The 23,782-nt window shown below is 38.3% G+C and overlaps 1 protein-coding gene and 1 long non-coding RNA gene across 4 annotated transcripts in view; one reads left to right on the forward strand and one right to left on the reverse strand.

Annotated features, from left to right (window-relative positions):
• BTBD3 (BTB domain containing 3) overlaps nucleotides 1-17,950 on the reverse strand; it is a 34,818-nt gene extending 16,868 nt beyond the window's left edge. The window contains exon 1 of one of the 3 annotated variants that reach the window (XM_088134468.1): nucleotides 17,603-17,950. In XM_088134468.1, the coding sequence (XP_087990594.1) occupies nucleotides 17,603-17,654 (52 nt within the window). In that variant the 5' untranslated portion in view covers nucleotides 17,655-17,950. Of the gene's footprint in view, nucleotides 1-17,361; nucleotides 17,513-17,602 lie in introns of those variants that run through there. The other 2 variants (XM_007425419.4, XM_007425418.3) reach the window with 2 other exon arrangements.
• On the forward strand, nucleotides 17,371-21,046 carry LOC112540331 (uncharacterized). The gene is made up of 4 exons (XR_003084397.2): nucleotides 17,371-17,529; nucleotides 18,049-18,222; nucleotides 19,982-20,058; nucleotides 20,261-21,046. It is a non-coding gene; the product is annotated as an uncharacterized LOC112540331 (long non-coding RNA).
• Nucleotides 21,047-23,782: the final 2,736 nt, after the last annotated feature.

A 23,782-nucleotide genomic window follows, 5' to 3' on the forward strand; every position in this document is an offset into this window, starting at 1 on the left:
AGCAGAGAGCCTTACTTGGTAAACAGAGGGTGCAGAAGGTACAAATAGAGAGAAGCAAAGCTGAGAGATTATGCTTCTTTTTCAGCAGGACAAGGTGACCTTTTCCAGTGTGCTGAATAAGAGATCAGCTTTTTTTTTTAAGTTTGATCCAGGGCTTGATTGGTTAAACATCTCCCCATCATGATTCTCAGTTTTATTTGCTTGCGAGAGCTTTTCCCCCAAACGTCTGGAGGCTGAATCACCTGAAACTGCTATGCTGTGGCAAAGCAAGTAGGAGAGCAAAGACGTGCTGCCTGCTCGTCAGCTGGCTCAACTTGTGTGTTGAATGGATCTGCACACAGGAGGCATTAGAGCCCTGCAGATGGAGCCAGACAAGCAGCATCCTAGCCCAATCGCCGAAGTCACAAATAACAATTGGACTAGCAGCACAGTGACACCTATTGTAGATGTACAGCGCCCAAATATTAAAGAGCCAGCCGTTGCAATTGCACTTCACACTGTTTTAAAAAGTAAGAAGTAATTGCACATGCAAATGCACGTGCATGCTTATGTAAGTGCTAAACTAATGAATGTGACTTAATGCCTGGCAAGTTAGCATAGAGGAAAATCATTTAAGAGAACAGCAGGATTCTATGTTAAAAAACATGAGAAATATTTTCAAGCAGACACAATAAGCCATAGTATTAATGCAGTACTGATTTTTTTCTGCATTTTCCCCATAATTAAAATTGTTAAATGAATTTGGTATCCATGTTAAAGCCAATTAATTTGCAGCATAAAATGGACTGATACAGTTTCAATACTCCTTCTCCAATGTCGTTTGTATTCCAGAGCTTACTGAATAGAGATGAGGTCATCACATTAGTTTTTAACTCACTATGTTTTCTGCTAACAGTCTTTGATAGACATCTCAAATCACTAAGTAGAAGCTAATTAGACGAAATTATGCCAAATATAATTGCATAGCATCATTGAAAAGTATCTACAAGTGTAGACCAAATACAAATAAATCAAATTATATATGCATATTTCAATTGTTTAGAGAAAAAAAATTCATGTACATGCAAATAGTTCATATTTTTGAACTAAAATAATTATAGTTTTATTGGAATTTGATTGCTAGTCCAGAACCCAGAGAGAAGCAGTAAGGAAAGTATATAACCACTGAAACAAATTACAGGATCTGCATAGATGGCCTACACTTTTAATCACATTGCTTCCCTCAAAAGATACCAGGTTAACATGGCAAGATTTGAACTGCAGAAAGAGCTACTGTGAGTATTCAAGCAGAGGCAGAAGCACAGCACCTCCACATATAACAGGATGTCATACAATAAGATAAGATGAAGCCATGTGGCTAAATTAAGGACAGGCTCTGTTCCTGCAACCAGAACGATGAGTCCTAGACACAGGAGTTGAATCCTCATTGCAGCATATGTTTCATCATATTCTAGTTTCTCCCTGTAATGTATCACTGAATGAGGGAGGCACACAGAAAGATAACACTATTATTAAATAGTAAGCTTTGCAGTATGGCAGTGAAATCTAGAAGAGGGGAAAAGTAGGTGGAGGAATGCCATTTCCTCAAAGCAGCCCTTTGGCTTCCATAATGGCTAGCTGCCCCACCCTTAGCATCTTAATGCTACAGTACTTATTTACGTAAGTACAATGCCCTACATTTCAAATATGAACCTGTATCATGTGCTTGGACAATCCCATAGGCCATCTTGGCCATTAGCTGTAACTACATTATGGTTTTGCTAGTATATTGAATATTCAAGATCGTAATGATCTACCTTGATACATGGTGGTCAACGAAATATAAAATGTCATACAGATTAATGGTAAAAAGTAGCACTTGTTTGACAGATTTGATGCCAAGCAACAGGGAAAGGTGTTTTGTCTGTTACTGCTGTGGTGCTTTTTAATATGTGTTTCATTAGTCATTTCAAGAATATAAATTAGAGACGAAAAACAAGGACATAAAGCATCATTACTTATTTGTAGATTGCAAATGCAATTATCTATAATCCTATAGATCCACATAGTATTAGAATGCAAAGCTACCTTCCTGCTAGAGCAGAAAAGTACAGAATATGCACTTTTAATGAATGTGTTGTAGTATGGGATGTCTATTTTCATTAATGGACTCCCCTAACTATAAAGTTCAAGATTTTGGACAATATGCCTACACTCTTAAAAGATTAGCTGTATTATGAGAGAGCAATAACGACATTCACACTATTGGGAATATTCTTCACAAATTTTGGGAAGGTATGTAAATTAGTTATTGTATATGCGTATATGTTATACCTATATTTAGATGGGTCCAAAAGCATTTACATTTAATTGTGTGTATTTAAAATTATTGTGTACTATATGTGTATTAGTAATGGAAGTTATAATTTTGGAGGCTTCTATCTGCAGTTCTAGCCACAAAAACTTATACTATATTTATAACGGGATAGATTGGACAGATTTTGTTAGCACATACAATGGATATCACTATCCAATCCACAAATATAAAATGTTCATTTATTAAATTAAATCCTTTTTTGGAGTGATTGATAGAATATTGAAAAAATGTGTATCTCACATGGTTAAATATACAAATAGTGAATGGAACTGCAATATGAATCTCTCTTCTAAACTGAAACTTAACCATGCCAAGATAAGACGTTCTTCCAGTCAGCAGAGTAACCAAACTAGAAATAGTGGTGGATATTCCCTTTGAGAATTTGGATTTTTCATTTGGGATTCTCTTGGATTCAGCTTTGATGTTCAGGTGATACCCAACATCAGAAGTTCTTTGGTCATTACATATCTAGGGAGGGCAGATCTTGCTATGGTAACACGTGTACAAGCTACATTACACACACTACATTGGTTCATTTTAAAATTCAGTTCAATGTGTTTTATTGATTGGAGTGGGGTATCAGGAAGATGTCAGTAACCTATCTTTTTCCAGGCCCAATTCAAAGTGCTAGTTATGACCTTTGAAACCTCAGAGTTTAAGATGAAGGACTTTGAAAGATCGCTTTCTCACATATGGCCCTGCCAAATATTAAGATGACTTCACACTGATTACAAGGCCACATATTGCTACAAAAATGAAAAGGGCTTTTTGTTGTTGCTGTCAAACTCTATAATTCCATATCTGAAGAGGTTTGCCCTTGCTTTTTTGAATTTCTGCCATCACAGCCTTATGACCTTTCTGTTCAGGAAAGTTTTTTTTTTTTTTTGAAGTGGCCTTCCCCAGTCTGTTGAACTGTAAGTTCTAGATGTTCTTATCAGCATTGCCAATAATAAGATGCTGAAAGTCATAGTATAGCAACATTTGAAAATCCAGTTTTCCCAACCCTGTTTTAGACATTCAGTGGTATCAACCCCCAGAATCCCACAGCCAGCATGGCTGCTGATAGGAATTTTGAAAGTTGTAGTTGACATACCTAGAAGGTACGCTCGTTGGAGAGGGCTGGTTTATGCTATAAGTTAGTTAAATATTAAAAAAAAAAAAAACCAGTAGGATAAGAACAGATAATGATGGCTAAATGGAAACTATGATATTTTTGTAGCTGAATCAGTTTCTAATTGTTATTGTTTGGCTGAATTATGGATTTTAAAATGATTTTCCTTCCACTGCCCTTGTTATTACATCATTTCTGTTGCTAGTCACTTTGAACTACAAATGAAAAAGTAGGATATAAGTTTTTTGACAAATGGATAATGATATGTTGTTAGATCAATGGTCATTCTAAGCCAGCAGTGATAGGAAATTGAAAATCTCCACCAAATGCATTTTTCACTGGAACTCTTTCTGGTTTTAGAAGCATACTTCTTTGTTTAATAAAAGTATAGGAAGCATGAAAATACATATTTAATAAATAATCATAAATGTAATTTTTTTCAGGTGACCATCTTTGAGAATTAATAGATACCCAAACATGTTAAAATTAGTATGTTAACCATTTATAACATAAATGAAATTAAATCATGCCTAAAGGTATTTACTGATATTTCACTGAAAATAATTTTAAAATAGATTTGTTTTTCCATGAATATAATATTTAAGATTCACTACTTTATTGATCCTCTGTTTTTTCAATCATTTAACTTCTCCTATTTTAAGCTTTCAGAATTTTCAACTTATATATTATGCACATTAAAAAGATGATATACTTTCTAAAAGGTTTTGCATATTAGCTGTAAGATAAATCAGGTTTCTACTGATTTTGCTAAGGGGAAGTTTTCCCCAAATCAAACATTATTTAAAACATAAGCCACTGTAGCTCGATGTTATTAATATGAGTTGCAATCATTCTCAGATTTTGTTGTTGTTAAAGGTTTTCCTCATCTCCACAATTCAGCCAATTTTTCCTGCAATCACAAAATAGCACTAAAAAGCCAGCCTTCTCCAATCAATAATTTCTTGAAGTGTTCCTACTCTCATATGTCCCCAGCTAGCATTTTTTCCCCATATTTTTGTATTTCAGTCTGACATCTGAAATAACCTCAGCATATATGGTAGGTTATAGTTCCCTCTATTCATCCTAACTCCACCTTTGTTCTGTATTGGTTCCCACACTGTTCCCTTTCTTCTAACCAGGTCCATGCTTCTACTAGTAATCGTCTGGGCTGCCTCCTTTAGAAATATCCATGTCACACTTGGAAAACTTGAGTGTCACAAAGATGGAACTTTCAGAATTGAAACTGCTTGTAGACTAATTAGCTTACAATCATTCTGTTCCACAAGGCAGCACCAACTGGAATAGAATAATATTTTTAAGTCTCATTACTATGCTGCATTATTCTACCAGAATAAGAATACTTATCTTCCTATTGTGTATTTGACAAAATTGCCAGGAAACATTTATAGTGCTAGTTATGCATAATTTGTTTCTTGACAACACAATTAAGGGAAAAGACAACTATTAATTTCAGAAACAAATACTGGAACAAACAGATTCAGCCCTATATAACTCAAGAGTTATTTTCATTAAAGTCCATTGACATTTTAAAGCAGCAGCCATCATTTCCTTCACTTCAGGTATGTTAAGATCCAGCCAATTCAGTGGAATTTGCTTCTCAATAGGTGTACACAGGATTGCACTGTTAGAAAAAAGAGCCATTTTCAAGCCACAAATACTACTCTACACTGCAATCAGCTGAGTTTATCATATTCAAAAGATTGCTGACATCCATATATTATTTTAGGAAAAGCCTATTCAGAAGTGCTACCACTAATTACACATAATTCTGAAACTTAAGTTGTTTGAAAAATATAAATAAATTAAAGATGAAAGACTCCATATGACAACAAAGATTTCTAAAATCTAATCTGAGTCAGTGTAATACAATGCACAGTATTGAAATTAAGAGTGGGGAGACTCATTCTGTTGTGAGCCCAAGTTCAGTGAGGATAGTGGTGGTAAAGAACTGCATGGTAGCCCAAGCCTTGTGGGAGCAAAGAGTGGGATAATCTTTCAAAACTCTGCAAAATAGTACCATGCTTTGTCTTTATAGATAGCTTTTATATATAGCTCCTGCCATTATTATTTTGATTAATAACATCAAAATGTCATTGCCATTTCCAACAGAATACTACTACAATATAACAGAATCCAGTTGTGGGTGAGAAAAGAAAATTTATATTTATTAAGCAGTAAATTTGTGCAGAACTCTGTGGGAAGCAATTGTTTAGAAATTAATTGCAAGTTTTGCTGGTGCTAGGTTTAAGTTACAGGCAATCCTTAGCTGGCATGCATAACAAACATCTAACCTGATAGCTGAAGGATACTGTCAAGTACTACTATGCTGAAGCTTGGTCTACCATTTCAGACATAAATGTTGGCCAAAAGCTTCTAACTGTGACTCTCATTGTGGCCTGTCATATTTTTAACTCCTTTGGATAACAAATAGTACCAATCCCTCTAATGAGAGATGTATATGTAGTAGGATGGATGTAGTCCCGTTGTTAGAATAGTTTTCTATATCTAGGGTGCTGCCTAGATGGATGTTTACTTTTTTGTATACATTATATTGTTTTAATTTGTGAGCCACCCAGAGTCACTTTGCAGTCTAAATGAATAAATGAAAGGCAACTGTTATTCCTTTAGCTTCCAGCAGAGGGAGGAACACCGCACTATTCTATTAGTTCTGCTGAAATACCAATTCTGTCTGGTTTTTGTTTTTCTGAACTCTTTCAATTCCAACTGGGTTTGTATTTTTGAGTATAAGCCTACAGGAAGAGACAGTTGTTTTCATTTACTTTATGGAAGCCATTTTGGGAGCTTTTTGGCTGGAGAGCAGGTGTACAATGCTATCTGCTTGTAACTGCCCAAACATGAGCACCTCTTCTTTTGCAGCACCCTGGCTGTTATCCTTAGCAAAACTAAGGTAGAGCATCACAGCATCAGATTTAGTTTACACTTTTACTTAACACTTTCAAACAATGTTGGGATGAAAAAAAAAAAGACTTATGAGACAACATCAGTGAAAAAAATAGAGTTTACCCTGACATTCATGGGAAAAGTTAGAGAGCCCAGAACTAAGTCAGTTAGGTAAAAATCTGAAACACAGTAGCAAAAGATAGCAACTTCTGTGCCAGATGTAAAGTGAGCAACTAATATACACACAAGACATTTCTATACAATTCTATATTTTGGTTTCTTTAGGTAAAGAAAAAACAGGTTCTGAGAAATTCTAAATGCCTTTTGCAGTTAAACACAGAAACACTGACCTATTTGATTTTGAATTTTAATCATAAAAGGCTTCACAAAGCTAGCTTTAAAATGCCACAAAGCAACATAAATGAGTCAACTTGCCATCTACAGTATGATATGCAGTTAAACTGTTTGTTTAATATTAATTTCATAATTTCAGGAAATTAACAAGATTCCAATTTGCATAAATCTTTTCTATTTTGTGCATACTTTGTTCTCACTGAATGCTTCCAAGCAACACAAAATATCAAATAGAATTTTCATTTTAAATGGAAAAATATTAACCTATTATTACACTTGTTAATATTTTAGTCACGATCTTGTCTATTGATGCACTTATAATCCAACATTTTTTATTGTAATATCACTTTGCATCACAGAATTGTTCACTCCATATTCACAACTTAGCAAAAAATAATGCATAGTTTTCTTAACTCAGTGTTTCCAAGTATATGGACATCTCTCTAGAAGTGAGAAATAAATCCCTTATGAATACAATCTTCACGACAGATCAACACATGACAGCTCATAAGGAAACAAATTTCATTGGTGGATGGGAAGATCATTTTATATTTAATGGCCAGGCTCCTAGAGCTATAAGAGAGTCTAATGAGCTTCATAAGATTCCTAAACAATACAATAGCTTTATCCTACTAGAAGTCTTATAGCTGTACTAAATTGTAATTTCCCCAATACATAATACACTAAGACTCTCTTTTTGATGGGAATTCAGGAGGCTGAAGTCCACTGTATTTGTTAACCACAAATCTGAGGAAGCTGTCCTAGGGGAAGCAGGACAATATTGAATGATCAAAGGCTCTCTTACATGGTGATTGGTAGCTTTGTGATTCAGCAAACCATTCCTTAATACATAACTCAGTTAAACAAACAAAAAAACTTACCATACACATGGGGACTATGGGGTCTTCCAGCCACTTTCTCTCTCTTTATGCAAGGATATGAAATAATACCTCTGATGAAGATACAGACTCCACTTTTATTTAAGACATCCATTTACTTTCAACTCTCTGGACCTTACTTCTGAGTACTATACCTTTTAAATTGCTTAAACCAGAGGACCATTCATTCCCTGCACTAATACTTCCATGCTTAATAATTAGCACTGCATTAAGTGCCCAAACATTTTTCAGGGGGCATTTGAAACACTGTAGAATATAGTTGCTGTCCTTGCTTGATTTTCAACTAAATGAGGGCCTGTAGTAAAATTAGGAGAGCCAGTCTGGTGTAGCGTTTAAGGCACCAGGCTAGAAGCCGGGAAACCATGAGTTCTAGTCTTGCCTAAGGCCCAAAGCTGGGTAATTTTGGGCCAGTCACTCTTTCTCAGTTCTAAGAAGAAGGCAAGGGTAAACCATTGTTGAAATTACTGCCATGAAAACTGCAGGCAGTCACCAGGAGTCAACACTAACTCAAAGGCACAAATGTAAAAAAGTAAAATTATATTCAACAACCCTGCTTTTTAATTATTTTCAGAGCAACACCCATGTTAATCTACTGCAACACAAATAATGAAGAATCCCCTGTCTCTCAAAGATCAGCTTATTATTATGGTACAATTTTTTAGATGTACACAGACAAGCACAAACAGATAAAAACAGAGCATGTAGGAAAGCACAACAAGTAATGAAGACAGAAAAAATACAAAATACAGCAATTTTGTTAAAGCTTAAAGGCATGCTTAAGTCACCCTACACAACTCACAGTATTTAAACTTAACATAGTATTGTATTTTTTTGTATTGCATTTCTTCTGCTCTGTGTACAGTACATTTTTTCCTACAAACAGTGCTGTCCACTGGAGGGATCACAAAAGCCAAGAAGGCAGTTGTGACAGTGTGACTGAACCCACAAACCTTTTGTACAAATTCATGAATACTGCACAGTACACAAATACAAAGGGACAGAGCTTTGAATGCACTGCTGTGACCACCATCTTGACTTTTTTAACTCTTGACTTCTTAACCTGTCACATATGCTGCTGTCCATATAGCAGGATCTTAATTTTTTCACCTGATAGATTCCAGTCCTCAATTTCTTGGCATTTAAACTACCCCATGACTGTTGTGCTCCTATTTTGATTATAGCTTTGTACAGTGGGATTATTTTAGTTTTTGATGTTTTAAATCTTTATGCAGTCCTATATCTAGGAGCAAATCACTGAGCTCAATGGGATGTCTTCTGAGTAGACAAGCTGGGATGCATTATTATTAAACAAAAGATTAAATAAATCTATGAATCTTTGCCATTGTTGTTTTTCTTGGTGTTTTTTGGAGGGTGATACAGCAAATTTGTCTTCAGTATACAGTAACATGGCTGCTCCTTTATATGATATACAGTTGTATATCATAATTCCTAATACTTATTTTAACTTGAATATCATTACTCAAAAACCAGAAATTCTGTAAGCAGTGAAAAATATAAAAGACTTTGTGACAGCATTCATTTTAAAACAATATGTGTGTTTCTTACCCTATATCATAAAAATAGTGATTTTTGATGGTAACTGAGTTCACAGAAGATAATGTAAAAAAAATCCTGTGGTTTTTCTTTAAACACTTTTTCTTAAAACAAACAAACAAAACAAAACCCTAAGGTGGTTTTAAATAAAATGGATATGCCTTATTTTAGTAACAAGTAAATCTTGTTACTAAATGTTTTCCCATTGTTATTTGCAATACACTAGTATATTATGTTATAGTACCAATAGTTCATATATTATATGTTATTTAAATAAATGTCAGTTACTAGTTTCTCCAACAAACATTAAACTGAACCCAAAGTAAGTATATACTGAGAAATTTTGATTATATGTTATATGTTAAAGCCCCCTGCAACAAAAAATTATTACCCTATTTAGTATTGATGTATTTCATTTTATATGGGAAAACCAAGGTTACAACTGTATAAACCTGCTATAAATAAATAATCACTACCAAATAAACATGCTGAAGAATCAAATGCAATGTTTCAGACAACGGTCTAAAACTAGCATTCTATCTTTTAGATGCTCAGTAAGGATCTGCAAAACTTTTTGATCTCCTAATAGTCCCCCTCTGGGGAAGATGGGCGGCATATAAATTGAATAACAAATAAATAAAATAAAAATCTCAAAACAGCCATTTCTAGCATTCCAAACTTGAAAGAAAACACATGCATTGTGAGATTTTTTTTGAGGTTGGAACAAAATATAGGTGTTTTGAGCATCATCATTTTGAGAATTCCAATTGTTCCAAATGTTATAATTGAGTTAATTTTGTGGATTGTGACAGAGCTGTTTTTTCCAGCCTATTCAATATTGCAGCTAGGATCACTCATTGCTGCTATTAGACTGCAGTAGACAGGGTGATGTTGGGGTGGAATGCTCAGAGTAAGGCAGCACTTAAAACACAGGATCAGAGAGAAGACTTCTCACAGCTGCAGGCCTGCCAGGTTGCAAGCTTACAACTGTCCTTTAAAAATTTCTCCGCTATGGGAAGTTGGTGAATGCGTGGGTTTAAACTGATGTGGATGATGCAGGTGAGCTGTGTGTGCATGTGCAGGGCCTTAATTTTACAGGTGGGTAATACAAGCCTTATGTTGTTAAAATATTAATATTTTTCCACACAAAAGCATGATGCTGTTTTGGTTGTACGAATCCAGAATCTATTTATACAGTATTCAAATATGGTGTACGTGTGTGATTTCTGCATGTGCTCTTGTGTTTTGAGCTCCAAGATGCACTAAAAATACAAAGACTGATAGCTTGGGCTGGTTTGTTGAATTCTGCTGTGTGCATGCACTCTATGCATGATGTTGTGTCTTATTACTGTAATGTTAAAATTCAATAAGCAACCTCCCTTTTTTTTTGCAGTCCTGACCCCCAGATTAGAACAGCATATAAACCCCAATTTAAAAAGGGTGATTGTTTCATACAAACAAAAATATTTACAGTTGCTTGTGCCTTATAGGTAAACTGCAAAAAAAAAGTATTGCTTGATTTTGCTAGACAGAGGAATGGCAATTCCTATAGAAAAATTAAAGAAATTTAAACAACAAAGATAGCCTTATAGAAATGGAAGGTAGTACAACTTGAACCCAATTATTTTGTTTATCCAGGCTGGGAGAGGTGCTAATTGAAAGGGATATTAATGAGATTATCACCTACTCTGTTTTCTATGGGAGTTTGTTTAATGTTTTTAAAATAAACATTGTTGCTAATTTTTGTGCAAGTTGGCTTGTGGGTAGTAGTAAATGTGGAGTATCACCCTACGCATTCCTGTGGTCTTGGAGTAAAAAACAAGGGAACAATGGGCAGGGGTACCTATGAGATCCAATGCTTTCATCAAAATGCCAAAAAAAGCATTGCAATGAAAATTCCACCCCTTCTGTACATGCATGTAATACTGTATCACTGTGATGGAATGCATCTACGAAGGGGTGTGTGTGTGATGTGGTGGATTGCAGTAGAGAGCAAGGTTCTCAGGAAGGAGGGGGCACATTCCAGGAAGGGCAGAGAGACAAGAGACAGCACAGTCCAGAGCAGGAGCATGGGAAGCGTAAGAGATTTAGAATAGCCACTCCCAGGGTATATCCACTAGTTGCAGTAGTACAGATTTAGTCTGGCAAGATTCTGTCTATATGGTGTAAGCAATAAAAGAACTGAATTTGGATGAACTGTTTCCCTGTTTTCTTGGACTGGACCTCACAATCATGATGTACATGTAAAATAGCAGAAACTATGGTACAATGCTGCTTTCACCATTTGCCTCCTTTTAGTGCCCCCCCCCAACACTTCTGACAATGGGTTGGTTTCAAAATCCAATTTTTCTATGCTTCAATCCCATTTTTTTCTGTTTTCTTCTAAGCTTGAGATTTCAAGTTCTGTTCTTTTGGAACACTGCCAACTCAAAAGTTCTACAGAATTAGTTTTCCATTGTATATATACCCTAATGTTGAATATTATCTGTGTCTCTTCTGGTTACTCACTTTATTAAGTAGCTTCAAATTTTATGGGTATTTTTTTTCTTAACTAGCATAGGGAATCGTAATTTCAGTATAACCTTTTCTATATCTTTTCTATAATTTTAAGTGCTTCAGTCCTAAGTATTTATACCTATATAATATTATGGATTGTGAGGAAATGTTGTAATCTTATACACATAATATATATATTTTAATCTTTAAGGATACAAGGTGCTTCAAGGCTCATTGTTAGTTTGTGAAATTGCACAGTGATCACTGTATCCTATTCTGTACAGTGAAATCTTGCTTTAGTGGATATTGATAAAACAGACTTCACATGCAGCATATCAAATTTTCACAACAGTTTATGTCATTTGCTTAATTACATCATTATCTGAATAAGATGATTTGCATCATTTATGTTAGGATGTCATCACAAAAATAAAATAAATCCCTATGATGCCCTACTTTCCAATTCAACAGACTTTACTCAATAAGATACCCCTCCCCCAATTCATTAAAATTAGATTTCACTGTACCACATTACCTCATTGAGACAGAAATTAAATCCTTAATGATATGTCCAAATGTTTAAAACAATTAATACAAATAATATACAATAAATATTCACCAATTCCCCAGTCCTTTTAATTTGCTTCAATCTCTCTCATGTGTCTGTTAGTCACTGTAGGAAGACATGAGTCCATTTAATAAAAGTGACTTCAGTGTACTACCAATTTTAAGTTAAGGATTTGCTCCCATGATTTTGCAGAAATAAAGAGTTTTTGGTTTTTAATTTCCTTTAAAACACAATACTGTGAAATCTTGATTTACTTAATAGAATAGGTTACTGACAGAAAAAGATCCAAAGCAACATGTACCATTTAATTGAAGGAAACTGAAACAGTGATCACATGCTATCCACATTGTGATAACTAAATGGTTTGAGACCAGTTTTATTCCTAGTTTGGTTTTCTTATTTTTATGTTTAATTCAGTTACCATTTTATAGAAATTCTATTAACTATTTTTACAATATTTAATTTCCCACTCCTTCCACTATTCTACATATTCATCTCCTATCTTCCTCCCTTAAACATACATACATACATATAAATAATATGTTTGTTTATGGGAGGAAGATGGAAGATGAATACACAGAGAGAAGTAAAAATAAAAGTAAATAATCATAAACAAATAAGTAAATAAAAATATTCTGATTAGGGTGGAAGTTCATTATGCCTCCAAAAAAATTCTTATACATAAGTTCTTATAACATGTTAAGCCATACTTTGCTTAACCGTGATTTACTAATGAAATTACAATTCACTGGGATTCATACAACATATTAATGTTTAAAGCACAGCTTACAACCACATAAAGTCTGGGTTTGAGCAACACACCAAGCCACATAGAAGCCAACATTATGACTTAACATATAGTGGAACTTGGGGGGAAAGTGGGCATTTAGTACAGAGGAGTCAAGGAACTGTGCAACAAAACTTCAACACTGCTTATCTGATACAGCCTTATCTGCAGTTATTCAAACTTCTTCAGGGACACAGCTTTCAAATACATACTGTATACAAAAGGCCTATCTTTAATTAAAATCCCTGATCTGGATATACGTGTGAAACAAGGCTTATGTGAAAGGAATATTTGCAGGTTGAGACTTGCAGTCTTTACTGGTACAGTTCAAGTCTTCCCCCGCCCCCAAGAACTAGGCCTAATTTTCTGTAGTTGATGCCAAGTTACAGCCTAAGAAAGATTAATTATAATTAAAATGCTTGTCATCTTACGGCGTTTTGGAAAAGTGTCAGGGTGCGTGTGTAAAATCTTTGTGTTACATGACCACAATGTCCTGTGCCATCCTCCTCTTCACCCCTCCTCCTCGCATTCCCAGCAAGCTCAGTTCAGTCTTGCCATGTTGCCCAGAGGAAGAGAGGAAACAAATGGAGCTAATGCCCCCCAATTCTCACCCAGAGAGAAAGAACAAGTAGAAATATCTGACAGCAATTAATGCTTCCTTGAATGTATGAGAAAAGAACAATGATGGCAGCTGTAAGACAAAACAGCTACCACCTCTCCCCTTTCACTTTCTGGACAGCACAGAAAGTGGGATATAGCAATGACAGTACATGGGTACAATGCAATGCATGCCCGAATAACATCAGTCAAACTTTGTGGACCACCCTTTAATAATATGATATCCAGGTTTATGGTCTAACCTCTGATGCAGAAGAGGAAGCTGATGAGTGTTATGATCCAGTTCAGATCATAAAACAACAGAACATGCAAATCAACAGAACATGCAAATAAGATGTGCTTCTTGTGGCTGGAAATTGGAATCCAAAGTTGGAAATATTATGGAAGAAAATCTGTTGGACTGCATGGACTAGGAAACTGAAATGAAGCAGGAGGATGACTTATAAATTTCTGCCAATTTAATGATGATACAGTCTTTTGAAAACCAAAATGATACCTACATGAACATCACCAGATAAAGTACACAGAAATCAAATTGACTATAAATCAGTACAAAGAGGTGGAAGGGCTCAGTTATAACAGCAAAGATGTGTTTGGGGTTTGACTGTGGAACAGATAATGAACTGCTCATGGATAAGTTCCAATTCAAGCTAAAGCAGCAGAAGAAAGCCAACCAGTTTCCATGACATTCAACTATTTTCAGGGAGAACATCAGGAATCACATTGGAAGTCTTGAACCTCATTGAGAGGAACTGTGGAATGAAATCAGTGAGGTTAAGGATGAATGGGAAGAGAGACTGTCAAAGACCAAGAAACAGAAGAAAGCAAACTGGATGTCAAAACAAACTGGAATTGCCAAGAAGAAAAGCCAAAGCCAAGAAAGATAAAGATCTCAGGAAGGAACTTAACAAAGAATTTCAAATAGTTGTTAGAAGAGGCAAAAAACAGTATTACAGTATCTGGAAAGATACTGAAGATACAAACAAGACATGAAAAAAGAAGAAAAGTCTTCCAAAAAATCTCTGAACTCAGAAGGAGATTCCAACCTCAAACTGGTATGTTGAAGGATGCCAATAGACAGGTTAATAACTGATTCCAAGAAGATCAAACAAAGATGGAAGGAATATACTGAAATTCTATACATGAGGGATGTCAGCATCCAAGATACCTTAAAAGGTATTCCCTACTTACCATAAACTCTCTTATGGGAAGGTGACATGTCATTATCCTCATATAAAATCTATACATAGTTCAGGAAGCTACAGTCCAGACAAAACATGACAAAACAGACCGGCTCCAGGTTCGCAAAGGAGTGAGACAAGGCTGTATACTCTCTCCTTGATGGCTTATAATCAATATATGTTGCAGAAAGGAGAAAACACTGACCCTCCAAAACTTGAATTACAACGCCCAGCACATATGACAGTGCCAATATAATTCCATTCTGATTAGCGCTACCAGAGCTGGACTACATGACACTGGAAAAAACACCACATGGCAGAAAAGAGACACAGAAAACTTGTAACCCTTAGTGATCACCTGGATTTTTGCAGCCCAGTGCTAGTAGGACTGACCTAGCCTTTCCCTAACATGTTAATTTCTATGGCCTAGTCCTCACTAATGTGTTCAACATATAACTGAGCTGCAAATGGGGAGTCAATTGCTACTACTCCAAGTAATGATATCTATATACCAAACACCCAAATACCAGTATGAGAAAAAGGTTTTAGGGTAACTTTTTCCTTAATGTGCTGGCTTTCTATGTGCAGGAAAGCTGTAGGTATGTCACCACTGATAAATAGGTTCCCCTTGCTTTATGTGAATTCACTTTATGTGAAAAAAAAACCACACTATTATGAGATTTGTACCAGCATAGTCAATTTGCATCAAAGGTCTGGAAACATGCTAAGATTTCTTCCTGCCCAAACTGCTTGAATACTTTCCCACCAAAACCTTTTTATACTCTCACTCATGCACTTACCATTGTGCTATACAGTTATTCTAGCTGTGCATCCTATCTTCCACTTATTTCTCTACCTGCAATAGCCATTACTCTGGGATCACGGTGGTCAGCAACTATTTGTCCAATCCCCTTACTCAAAAAGAATAGAAATAAAGTTGGGCATATAAAACTGCACTAAAACTGGTAAAGGATCTTCAGCCCTAGAACAAGTTTTTGACTTGGGTGAATCTACTGTGCACAATATCTTGAAGAATGCTAATAAATGGCGACTGCTTGGACAAGTCCCTGCAGATATTTTGGCAAGATTTTGGAAGCGGTTTGCCATTGCCGCCTCCTTAGGGCTGAGAGAGAATGACTGGCCCAAGGTCACCCAGCTGGCTTTGTGCCTAAAGCAGGACTAGAATTCATGGTCTCCCAGTTTCTACCCCGGTGCCTTAGCCACTACACCAAACTGGCTCTCGTATTAGAAATACAACTGTAAAAAAGATGGAGAAATTGCTTTCACTGTACACAGAACCTGAGACAAGGAAGAAAACATGTTTGAGCAGCCTAGTACTTAAAAGAAGGCTCTAAAAATGTATGAGCACATTTGACAATGCATTTGAGTAACAAAATTTGACACCACACCTTGCAACACCCTTTTTTCCACTAGTTCAGTGTCTTGCTTCATGTAAAGTTTTGAGGGAAACATAACCCTGGCAAGTACTGCAGCATGGGAGGACAGTGGCCCTGAAGGTATTGCTCATTATAGAGGTAGTCCTTGTTGAATGACTGCTCATTCAGCGACCGCTCAAAGTTACGACAGTGCTGAACAAGGGGGACTTACAACTGGTCCTCATAGTTGTGGCTGTTGCAGCGCCCCTGCAGTCACCAGCTTGCAATTACAATGGTTGCAGTATCCCATAGTCAGGATTGCCTTCTGCAATCTCCGCTGCTGACTTCCAACAAGCAAAGTCAATGGGGAAGCTGGCAGAAGGTCCCAATGGTGGTTACATGCCTGCTGGACACTGGACTGCACAGGATTCGCCTAATGACAGCAACTGGAATTGCTGCAACTGCCATTCTAAGTCGGCACAGTCACGTAATGTCACGCTTTATGACCGTGCCATTTAGTGATGGAGCTGTGGGTCCCAATTACCATCATTAAGTGAGGACTACCTGTAATGCCCAGCAACCATGGCCAGGGACAGTGCATGCTGGGAGTTGTAGGTCATCAACCAACATCAGGCTAGTTCCCACAGGTGGGTTCTTTCATCTGGTCTGACTCCGACTACCACACCTGAGGTGCAAAAAACGCAGTAACTTTTGATTGCCATCTTGTTCCTGTCCGGATGTTGGCATAACCAGTCCTGTAACCCTGGACGTGAGTTCCCACCTGCAGCCTCAGGGGCACCGTCCAGACCACAGGAAAGCTAGGCCCGGAGGAAAACAAAAAAGCTGGAGAAGAAGAACGGCCCCAAAGGGCGGGCAGCGAGGCCTCCTGACCCCCAGCGGGGTTGTCCCCAGCCTTCGCTCCCCTTCCCCCGTCCTGGCAGCACTCTGGCTGCCCGGGTCGACCTGCCCCTCCGCCGCGGTATCTCCGGCCCCGCCATTTTCCGGCCAGGCCAGGCCTCGCCTCCTCAGCTCGGCCCCGCACACTCCCGCCGCCGCCGCCGCCGCCGCCCGAGACTTCCCCGAGCCAAGGGCGGGCCGGGGAAAGCCGCGGCGCACGCGAGCCCGCCTCCGCAACCTACCATCGCTGCCCCGCCGTCCTCCTCCTTTTCCGCAGACGGCGGGTCCCTTCCCCGGGCGGAGGGGGAAGGGCTGGGTGGGTTCGCCCGCGGGAGCGCGCCCGCCATCTGCACGTGCCCGCTCCCGTTGCTGGAGGTGGGGAGGAAGCGGGACGGAGCGCGGGGGACTCCGTGAGTCGACCTGGGGTCGGGAAAGGCGCGCAAAGCTAGGCGTTTTTGCGGTGGCGGCCGCCGCTAAACTAACCTGACAGGGAAAGCACCGGAGCGAATGCACGCCGCGTCCCCACCTCTCCCATTCGCTCCGGTGGGCGCGCGGCAGCCGAAGCGGCGCTCGTGGCTCCTCAGGGTGCGGGCGTCTGTCCATCGGGACGTGATTTCGCTTCATTTTCGGTTAATGTTCCACGCTGCCGCTTCTTTCCACCTCAAAACACTGTTCCCGTTGTCAGCCCTAGACGAACCCATTTGGGAAAGAGGCGCACTGACTGTACGGATGCACAGTATGCGTTTTCTATGCCTTTCTTCCTGAATACCCCGATGTGGTTTACAAGGCAACTAAACTCGTAGATGAAGCCATCATAATCAAGTATAAACGATGCTTAAAAAGTATATATGTAAAATGCATGCTCACAGATCAGGCTATCTAAAAATCAGCCCGAGGTTGGCATTAATCCGACACAATTACTAATACAGGTGCAGCAAGCCATCTAGAAATGGTGGTGAATTCCATCAATACAAACAGAAAATGTTGCAGGTAGCCCTCCTGCTCACAGCTCCAGTCAGTCAACAATGTCTTTCTGCAGAATACCATTTCTTCTTCAACTCAGGCTCCCGGCCTCTCCTCTCACAAGCAGTTTCCGGAGGATGGTATGACATATCACTTGTTGCTTGCTTCCCTTCCAAAGATTTAGCCTCCAGCACACTGTAGGACTTAACTGAGCTTGCTGACCCTTGTGTGCACATGGAGTTAGTTAGAAGCATCAGCACTCATTTCTAAACAGTAATGGTTAACATTAGTGATTATTTAATTAAACTTAAGTGTTGTTCTCTTCTGCCTGACAGTTATTCTACCTAGGCAGTATAACAGAGCAAGGATTGGGGAGACCTGGGTTCATATCCCCAGTGTTATGCACTGGAGGATTTGAGGTCTCTCAATATATCTCAACCTATTTATTTCACAGTTTTGCAGTGGAGATAGCACAGAAGAGGTCAGAGAGGGGAAGGAGAACCCTGTGAGCTGTCATAAACTCAAAGGAAAAGCAAGACATGCTGGAATTGATCTGGAAATTTCCCCTCTCTCTTTCTGCAACTCCCCCAAAGCTGTGGCATTTGGAGGGATCCTCAATCTGGGGCATATGTGGGGAGGTAATGAAAAAGGGAGAAGAGAGGAAGGAAAAATCCCATTGTAAGTGGAAATTTTTTTACATAATGGTGGATGCAGCTTAGCATTAAAAATACCATACAGAAAGAACATAATCAGGTTTGGAAACGGGTATTTTTAAATAATGAAATATCCATTATTTACAGGCCACAGTTAAGATCATAACTGAAATCAAAGCAATATCAGTTCCTATGCTGTATGCATATAATATAAACACAAACTTAAATACAAGTTTGCCCTTTGCCTCAGAATGTCAGGGACTTTTAAAAATAAAGTTCTTGTGCAACAGCACTACTTTTTTTTCCTGAAAATGTATTGTCTTCTATTTCAGTATGTATGCTGTTGCCCAACAAAATAACTAAGTGCAAAAATAATTTTGCCACTTGCTTTTATTTCTAGGGAGTTGAAGTCTAATTAAAAATCAATGCTTGCTTTTAGCCTTCTAAAAGCTAAAAAAGAACCTTTTTTCCAAATATAAATGCATAGGATTACATTGCAAGTAAATTAATATTCAAAAGCAACTGCTAAATTAATATAAGAAAACAAGGCCCAAGGCCACTTTTGAATAATCAGGATCCAGTTCCCGGTTTATTCACTTAAAAAAAAAAAACAGACTTAAAATTGCTGATGCTGTCTAAACACAAGGGAAATTAAAACATTCTGCTGGCAACTTATGTTGAAACACATGGCAAAATGATTGGCTTGTGGATTCATTCTGGAGAAGCGTTTGTTTCTACAATGAATGGCCCTCTCAATTTAAATTACAATTGGCAGTCACTTACCCACATTACACATAACTTATTAGTGGATAGTTTTATTACTGTGGAATCATACAGCACTGTGTTGAATTAGTACCTTTTTTCTGTTTTATCTTGTCAGTTTTATTTAGGATCAAGTCCCATTAAACAGACACCATCAAAACTATACCACACACTCACATACATTTTATAGCTATTAAGCCTCCTTACGAGATGTACATGTTTTGAATTACAGAGTGAAAATGATAGTTTAATTGAAGCCTGGGTAGCTAACAAAATATTCATTGTTTGAAATGAATTTAAACTGCTTGCTTAAGATAACTACTGTAATTTTGTCTTATTTTCTGATTGAAATTTAAAGCATTATTTTAAAAGCTGAAATCATAGCAGGAGTGTCTTGTTAATAGTAGATGCCAGATGAATTTCTTATTAAATGATAGGTTATATACATACAGCTGAAATATTAAATTCTTACTTTTTTTATTAGGACTGTTGCTAGTGGAGTTGTCCTTTTTATTACTGTTCTCAGCCATCCCACAGCCCTATGCAGAGAATCTGTTCCAGGTGAGTCTCCAGGTTTGGGGGGAGGGGGTGGAGGCACTGGAGAGGAGGGGGAAACCACTGCAGGGAAATATGCTGTTTTGTCAACAAAGGAACAAAATTGGTGTTCAAGCCTATGACTCACAGGATACCTACAGATGAGGTATGTTTAGCCATATTCTAAACATTTTTAATGATCTTATTGTTCTTGTTTATTCTCCTGCAGCATTAACTTTGCAATGCTGATTCACGTTCCAGGGAAGATATGATAATCGCGTGGCAGGAATCAGAGAAGAAAGAATAGCAAGCAGCAAAGCTTGACATTTCTTCTGCCATTTTCAATATGGGTGTAAAAGTCCTAGTTGGGTAATATTTTTATAGGTGTTTGGATTGTTTTAAAATAAAGTGCAGAGGAGCTAAAGGCTACTTTATGTATCATGGATGAAGTGTAAACTGGTACACCTTGGATTATTCAGTTCAGTTGATTACACTCATAGACCAGCTCAAAGTAAATCCAAAAATAAAACATCCAATTTGCCAATGGTGAATAGTGAAAATAAACATTGTGAATATTGAAACCTAAATGTGAATAACTAATTGAAATAAAATCGTATAAGCCAAGACTAAAGTAATGAGCCTGTCTGAGTGAAAAGGACCCCTAAAAGATGCGTATTAATAGGTTACAGAGAATACCACTGACAGCAAAGCAACATTTGGATACATTCAGTGAGACAGACTGGTCACATAGTAATAGGTGAAGATAAAATAGAATGATTAGAGCATTTGTCTAGAAAGAGAGATAACAGCGCCTGACGTGAAGCACTGTATTAGGGACTGTACAATGCCACATAACTCAGCGTCTTGATTATAACATAGGTGCGTAGTCTTTGCTCAGATGAAATATCCCAGTATCTCCCCTCAGTGACAGCTGTTGAGGGGAGGCATTAAATCTGGCCAAAAAGATGGATTGTTTAGTTATGCTTGAAATCTGAGAATTAAGCATTTACATACTGTGCAGAGGATGTGTTGTGTGCTAAAAAAAGGAAGAAATGTACATACTGTATGGTTTCTTGCCTGTAAGCTTTTGTGCTGCACACCTTCTCCAGAGAAAATGGAAATTCAAGGTGCTAGCATGAGAAAGCACAACCTGCGGTCTCCAAAAGCCTGGAGTGTCCCTGTGTCATCCATAACAAGCTGGGATGACATCGAGATAGTGACGTGTGTTATGATGTCATAGCACAAAGGACATAACTTAGTGCATGTATCATAAATCTGACAGAATTACACATGTTGCATCATTTGTGTCATGTCCTGCCCACGTGTCATTTGTTTCTCCTCCGATGCTCCCCCCCAAAACCCCTGGTTTGGCCCCAAACTCCTTCAAAAAATTGCCACAAAACTAAAATTTTAATGGGCCTGAAGTGGAATCTTTAAATACTGGGGGAGTACATATTTACTCATTTCATTTAATTTTAACTTACTGTAAGTTAAATCACATTATCATTAAATCATTAAATGTTGTTAGCCACCCAGAGTCACTTGATGAGATGGGTGGCCATACAAATTAAATGAATAAATAAATAAATCATTTTGTTTTGGCCCACATACAGTTCCTGATATGCCACTCAAAAGCCATAGGTTGCACCTTCCTGAAATATGGCAGGGAGGATATGCTTTTTGATTACAACTGGGATTCTTTGTTCTGTGCCAAATAAATAGAATGCTCAGCAGACAACATAGTGGAAAATACATAGAGTTAACTAAGCCATAGGCTATTACGTTGGACTGCCTTAGTATATAGTTAGCTATATACATACAGTACATACATACATACATTAAAAAAAATCCCCTCTCACCCCTATGGGTGGTCTGTGTCTTCCTCAATCTCAGGTCCTCTACCAGAGGCCTGGGAGTTTGAGGGTTCTGCGCAGTATCTTAGGTGTTCCTAGCACTGCTCTCTTCTAGACAGAGCTCTCATGTCGTTCCTGGGATCTGTTGGAGCCACTCTCCCAGTTTAGGAGTCATAGCCCTGAGTGCTCCTACCACCACCAGGACCACTTTGGCCTTTACTTGCCACATCCTCCTTCAGGTCCTGGTACTTCTCCAGCTTCTCATACTCCTTCCTGATGTTGCTGTCACTTGGCACTGCTACATCTATCACCGCCACTGTCTTCTGGTCCTTGTCTACTACCACAATGTCTGGTTGATTGGCCAGTACCTGCCTGTCCATCTGGATCTGGAAGTCCCACAGGATCTTAGCCCTGTTATTCTCCATGACCTTCTATGGAACCTTCCATCAGGACTTGGGAGGGTGTAGCCATACACTGTGCAAGTTTCTGTACACAATGCCAGCTACTTGGTTGTGCCATTCAGTGTATGCTGTTCCTGCCTGCATCTTATACCCTGCCACTGTGTTGGACTGTCTCTGAGGCCTCTTTGCACAATCTGCACCTTGGGTCCTGTCTAGTGTGGTAGACCTCTGCTTCTATAGATCTGGTGCTTAGTGCCTGTGCTTGTGCTGCTATGATCAGTGCCTCAGTGCTGTCTTTTAGTCCAGCCCTTTCCAGCCACTGGTAGGATTTCCCAGTGTCAGCCACCTCAACCACCTGTCGATGGTACATCCCATGCAGGGGCTTGTCTTGCCATGGTACTTCCTCCACTTGAACTTCCTCCCATGTCTGCTGCTGCCTGAGGCATTCTCTCAGCAGCTCATCTTTGGGTGCCTTCTTAGTGATGTACTCCTGGATGCTCCAGGTTTCATACAGGACAGTGGCTTTGACGCTCATCAGACCCCGCCCACCTAGTACACGCACACATACACACACACGTACACACACACAGACATGGTTAGTCATGATGGATTCAATAACTTAGTTGTTTTTCATATGCACAGCAATCCAAATTAAAATATGTAAGGGCAGCTACTAGACATTAACAATTCTGTTAAGGCTTATTTTGTCATGTATATGGGATGGCAAGAATCATACCACTTTCTTTTAGGAAAGTCAATACCAGCATTTTAGAATTGACTGGACTTTGCATTTTTTCTATGCTAAAGAAGCCTGTCTGATTTATTTCTGCAACATATGGACACATCCTCATTAGTATTTCAAAGCCTACAAATGAGAGTTGCAGATACCTGGACAGATCAATTCATTATTGCCTTGTATCTGTCAAGCTGTAATCCTAAACTACTTATTAGGCAGAAGCTGCAAGTGTTACATTTCCAAATAAACATATTTAAAATTGAGCTATAACTTCTGAAGATAATTATAGTATGTGTATGCTCAATAGCTTCCCTGACAACCCATATATATATATATGTGCGCACACGCGCGTGTGTGTGTGCACACGCGCGCACGCAACATTCCCTTGTATCTTTTTTTTAACATTGTAGCACCTACCAGAGCTTAATTTCTTAAGATATAGATAATAGAGTGGCATACCCCCAGCCTTCTCTTGATTTCCTTATACTCCAGGTCCTTTTCCCAGCTCAATGACAATCAAGTGTTACAGCAGCATCCATGGGACTTGTCATATTCATCAGAATGATGAAAGCAGTGTCATATTGTAAGCTCCACCTTTTTGACTAGGCAGATGATGTCATGACATGCATAGAAAAAGGGTGGGGTTTATGTTGTGACATTGCAACATTACTTACATCAGTTTGGCCCCTCTTAATACAACCACCACCCGTGGATAATGCTAATGGGTTGCCATCATTGGGGGAATGTTCTCTGGATAAAAT

This window comes from Python bivittatus, unplaced genomic scaffold (assembly GCF_059951505.1).
Source record: "Python bivittatus isolate LINGU-HERP-01145 unplaced genomic scaffold, Pbiv_v1 ctg000020_np1212, whole genome shotgun sequence".
NCBI classification, from domain to species: domain Eukaryota; kingdom Metazoa; phylum Chordata; class Lepidosauria; order Squamata; family Pythonidae; genus Python; species Python bivittatus.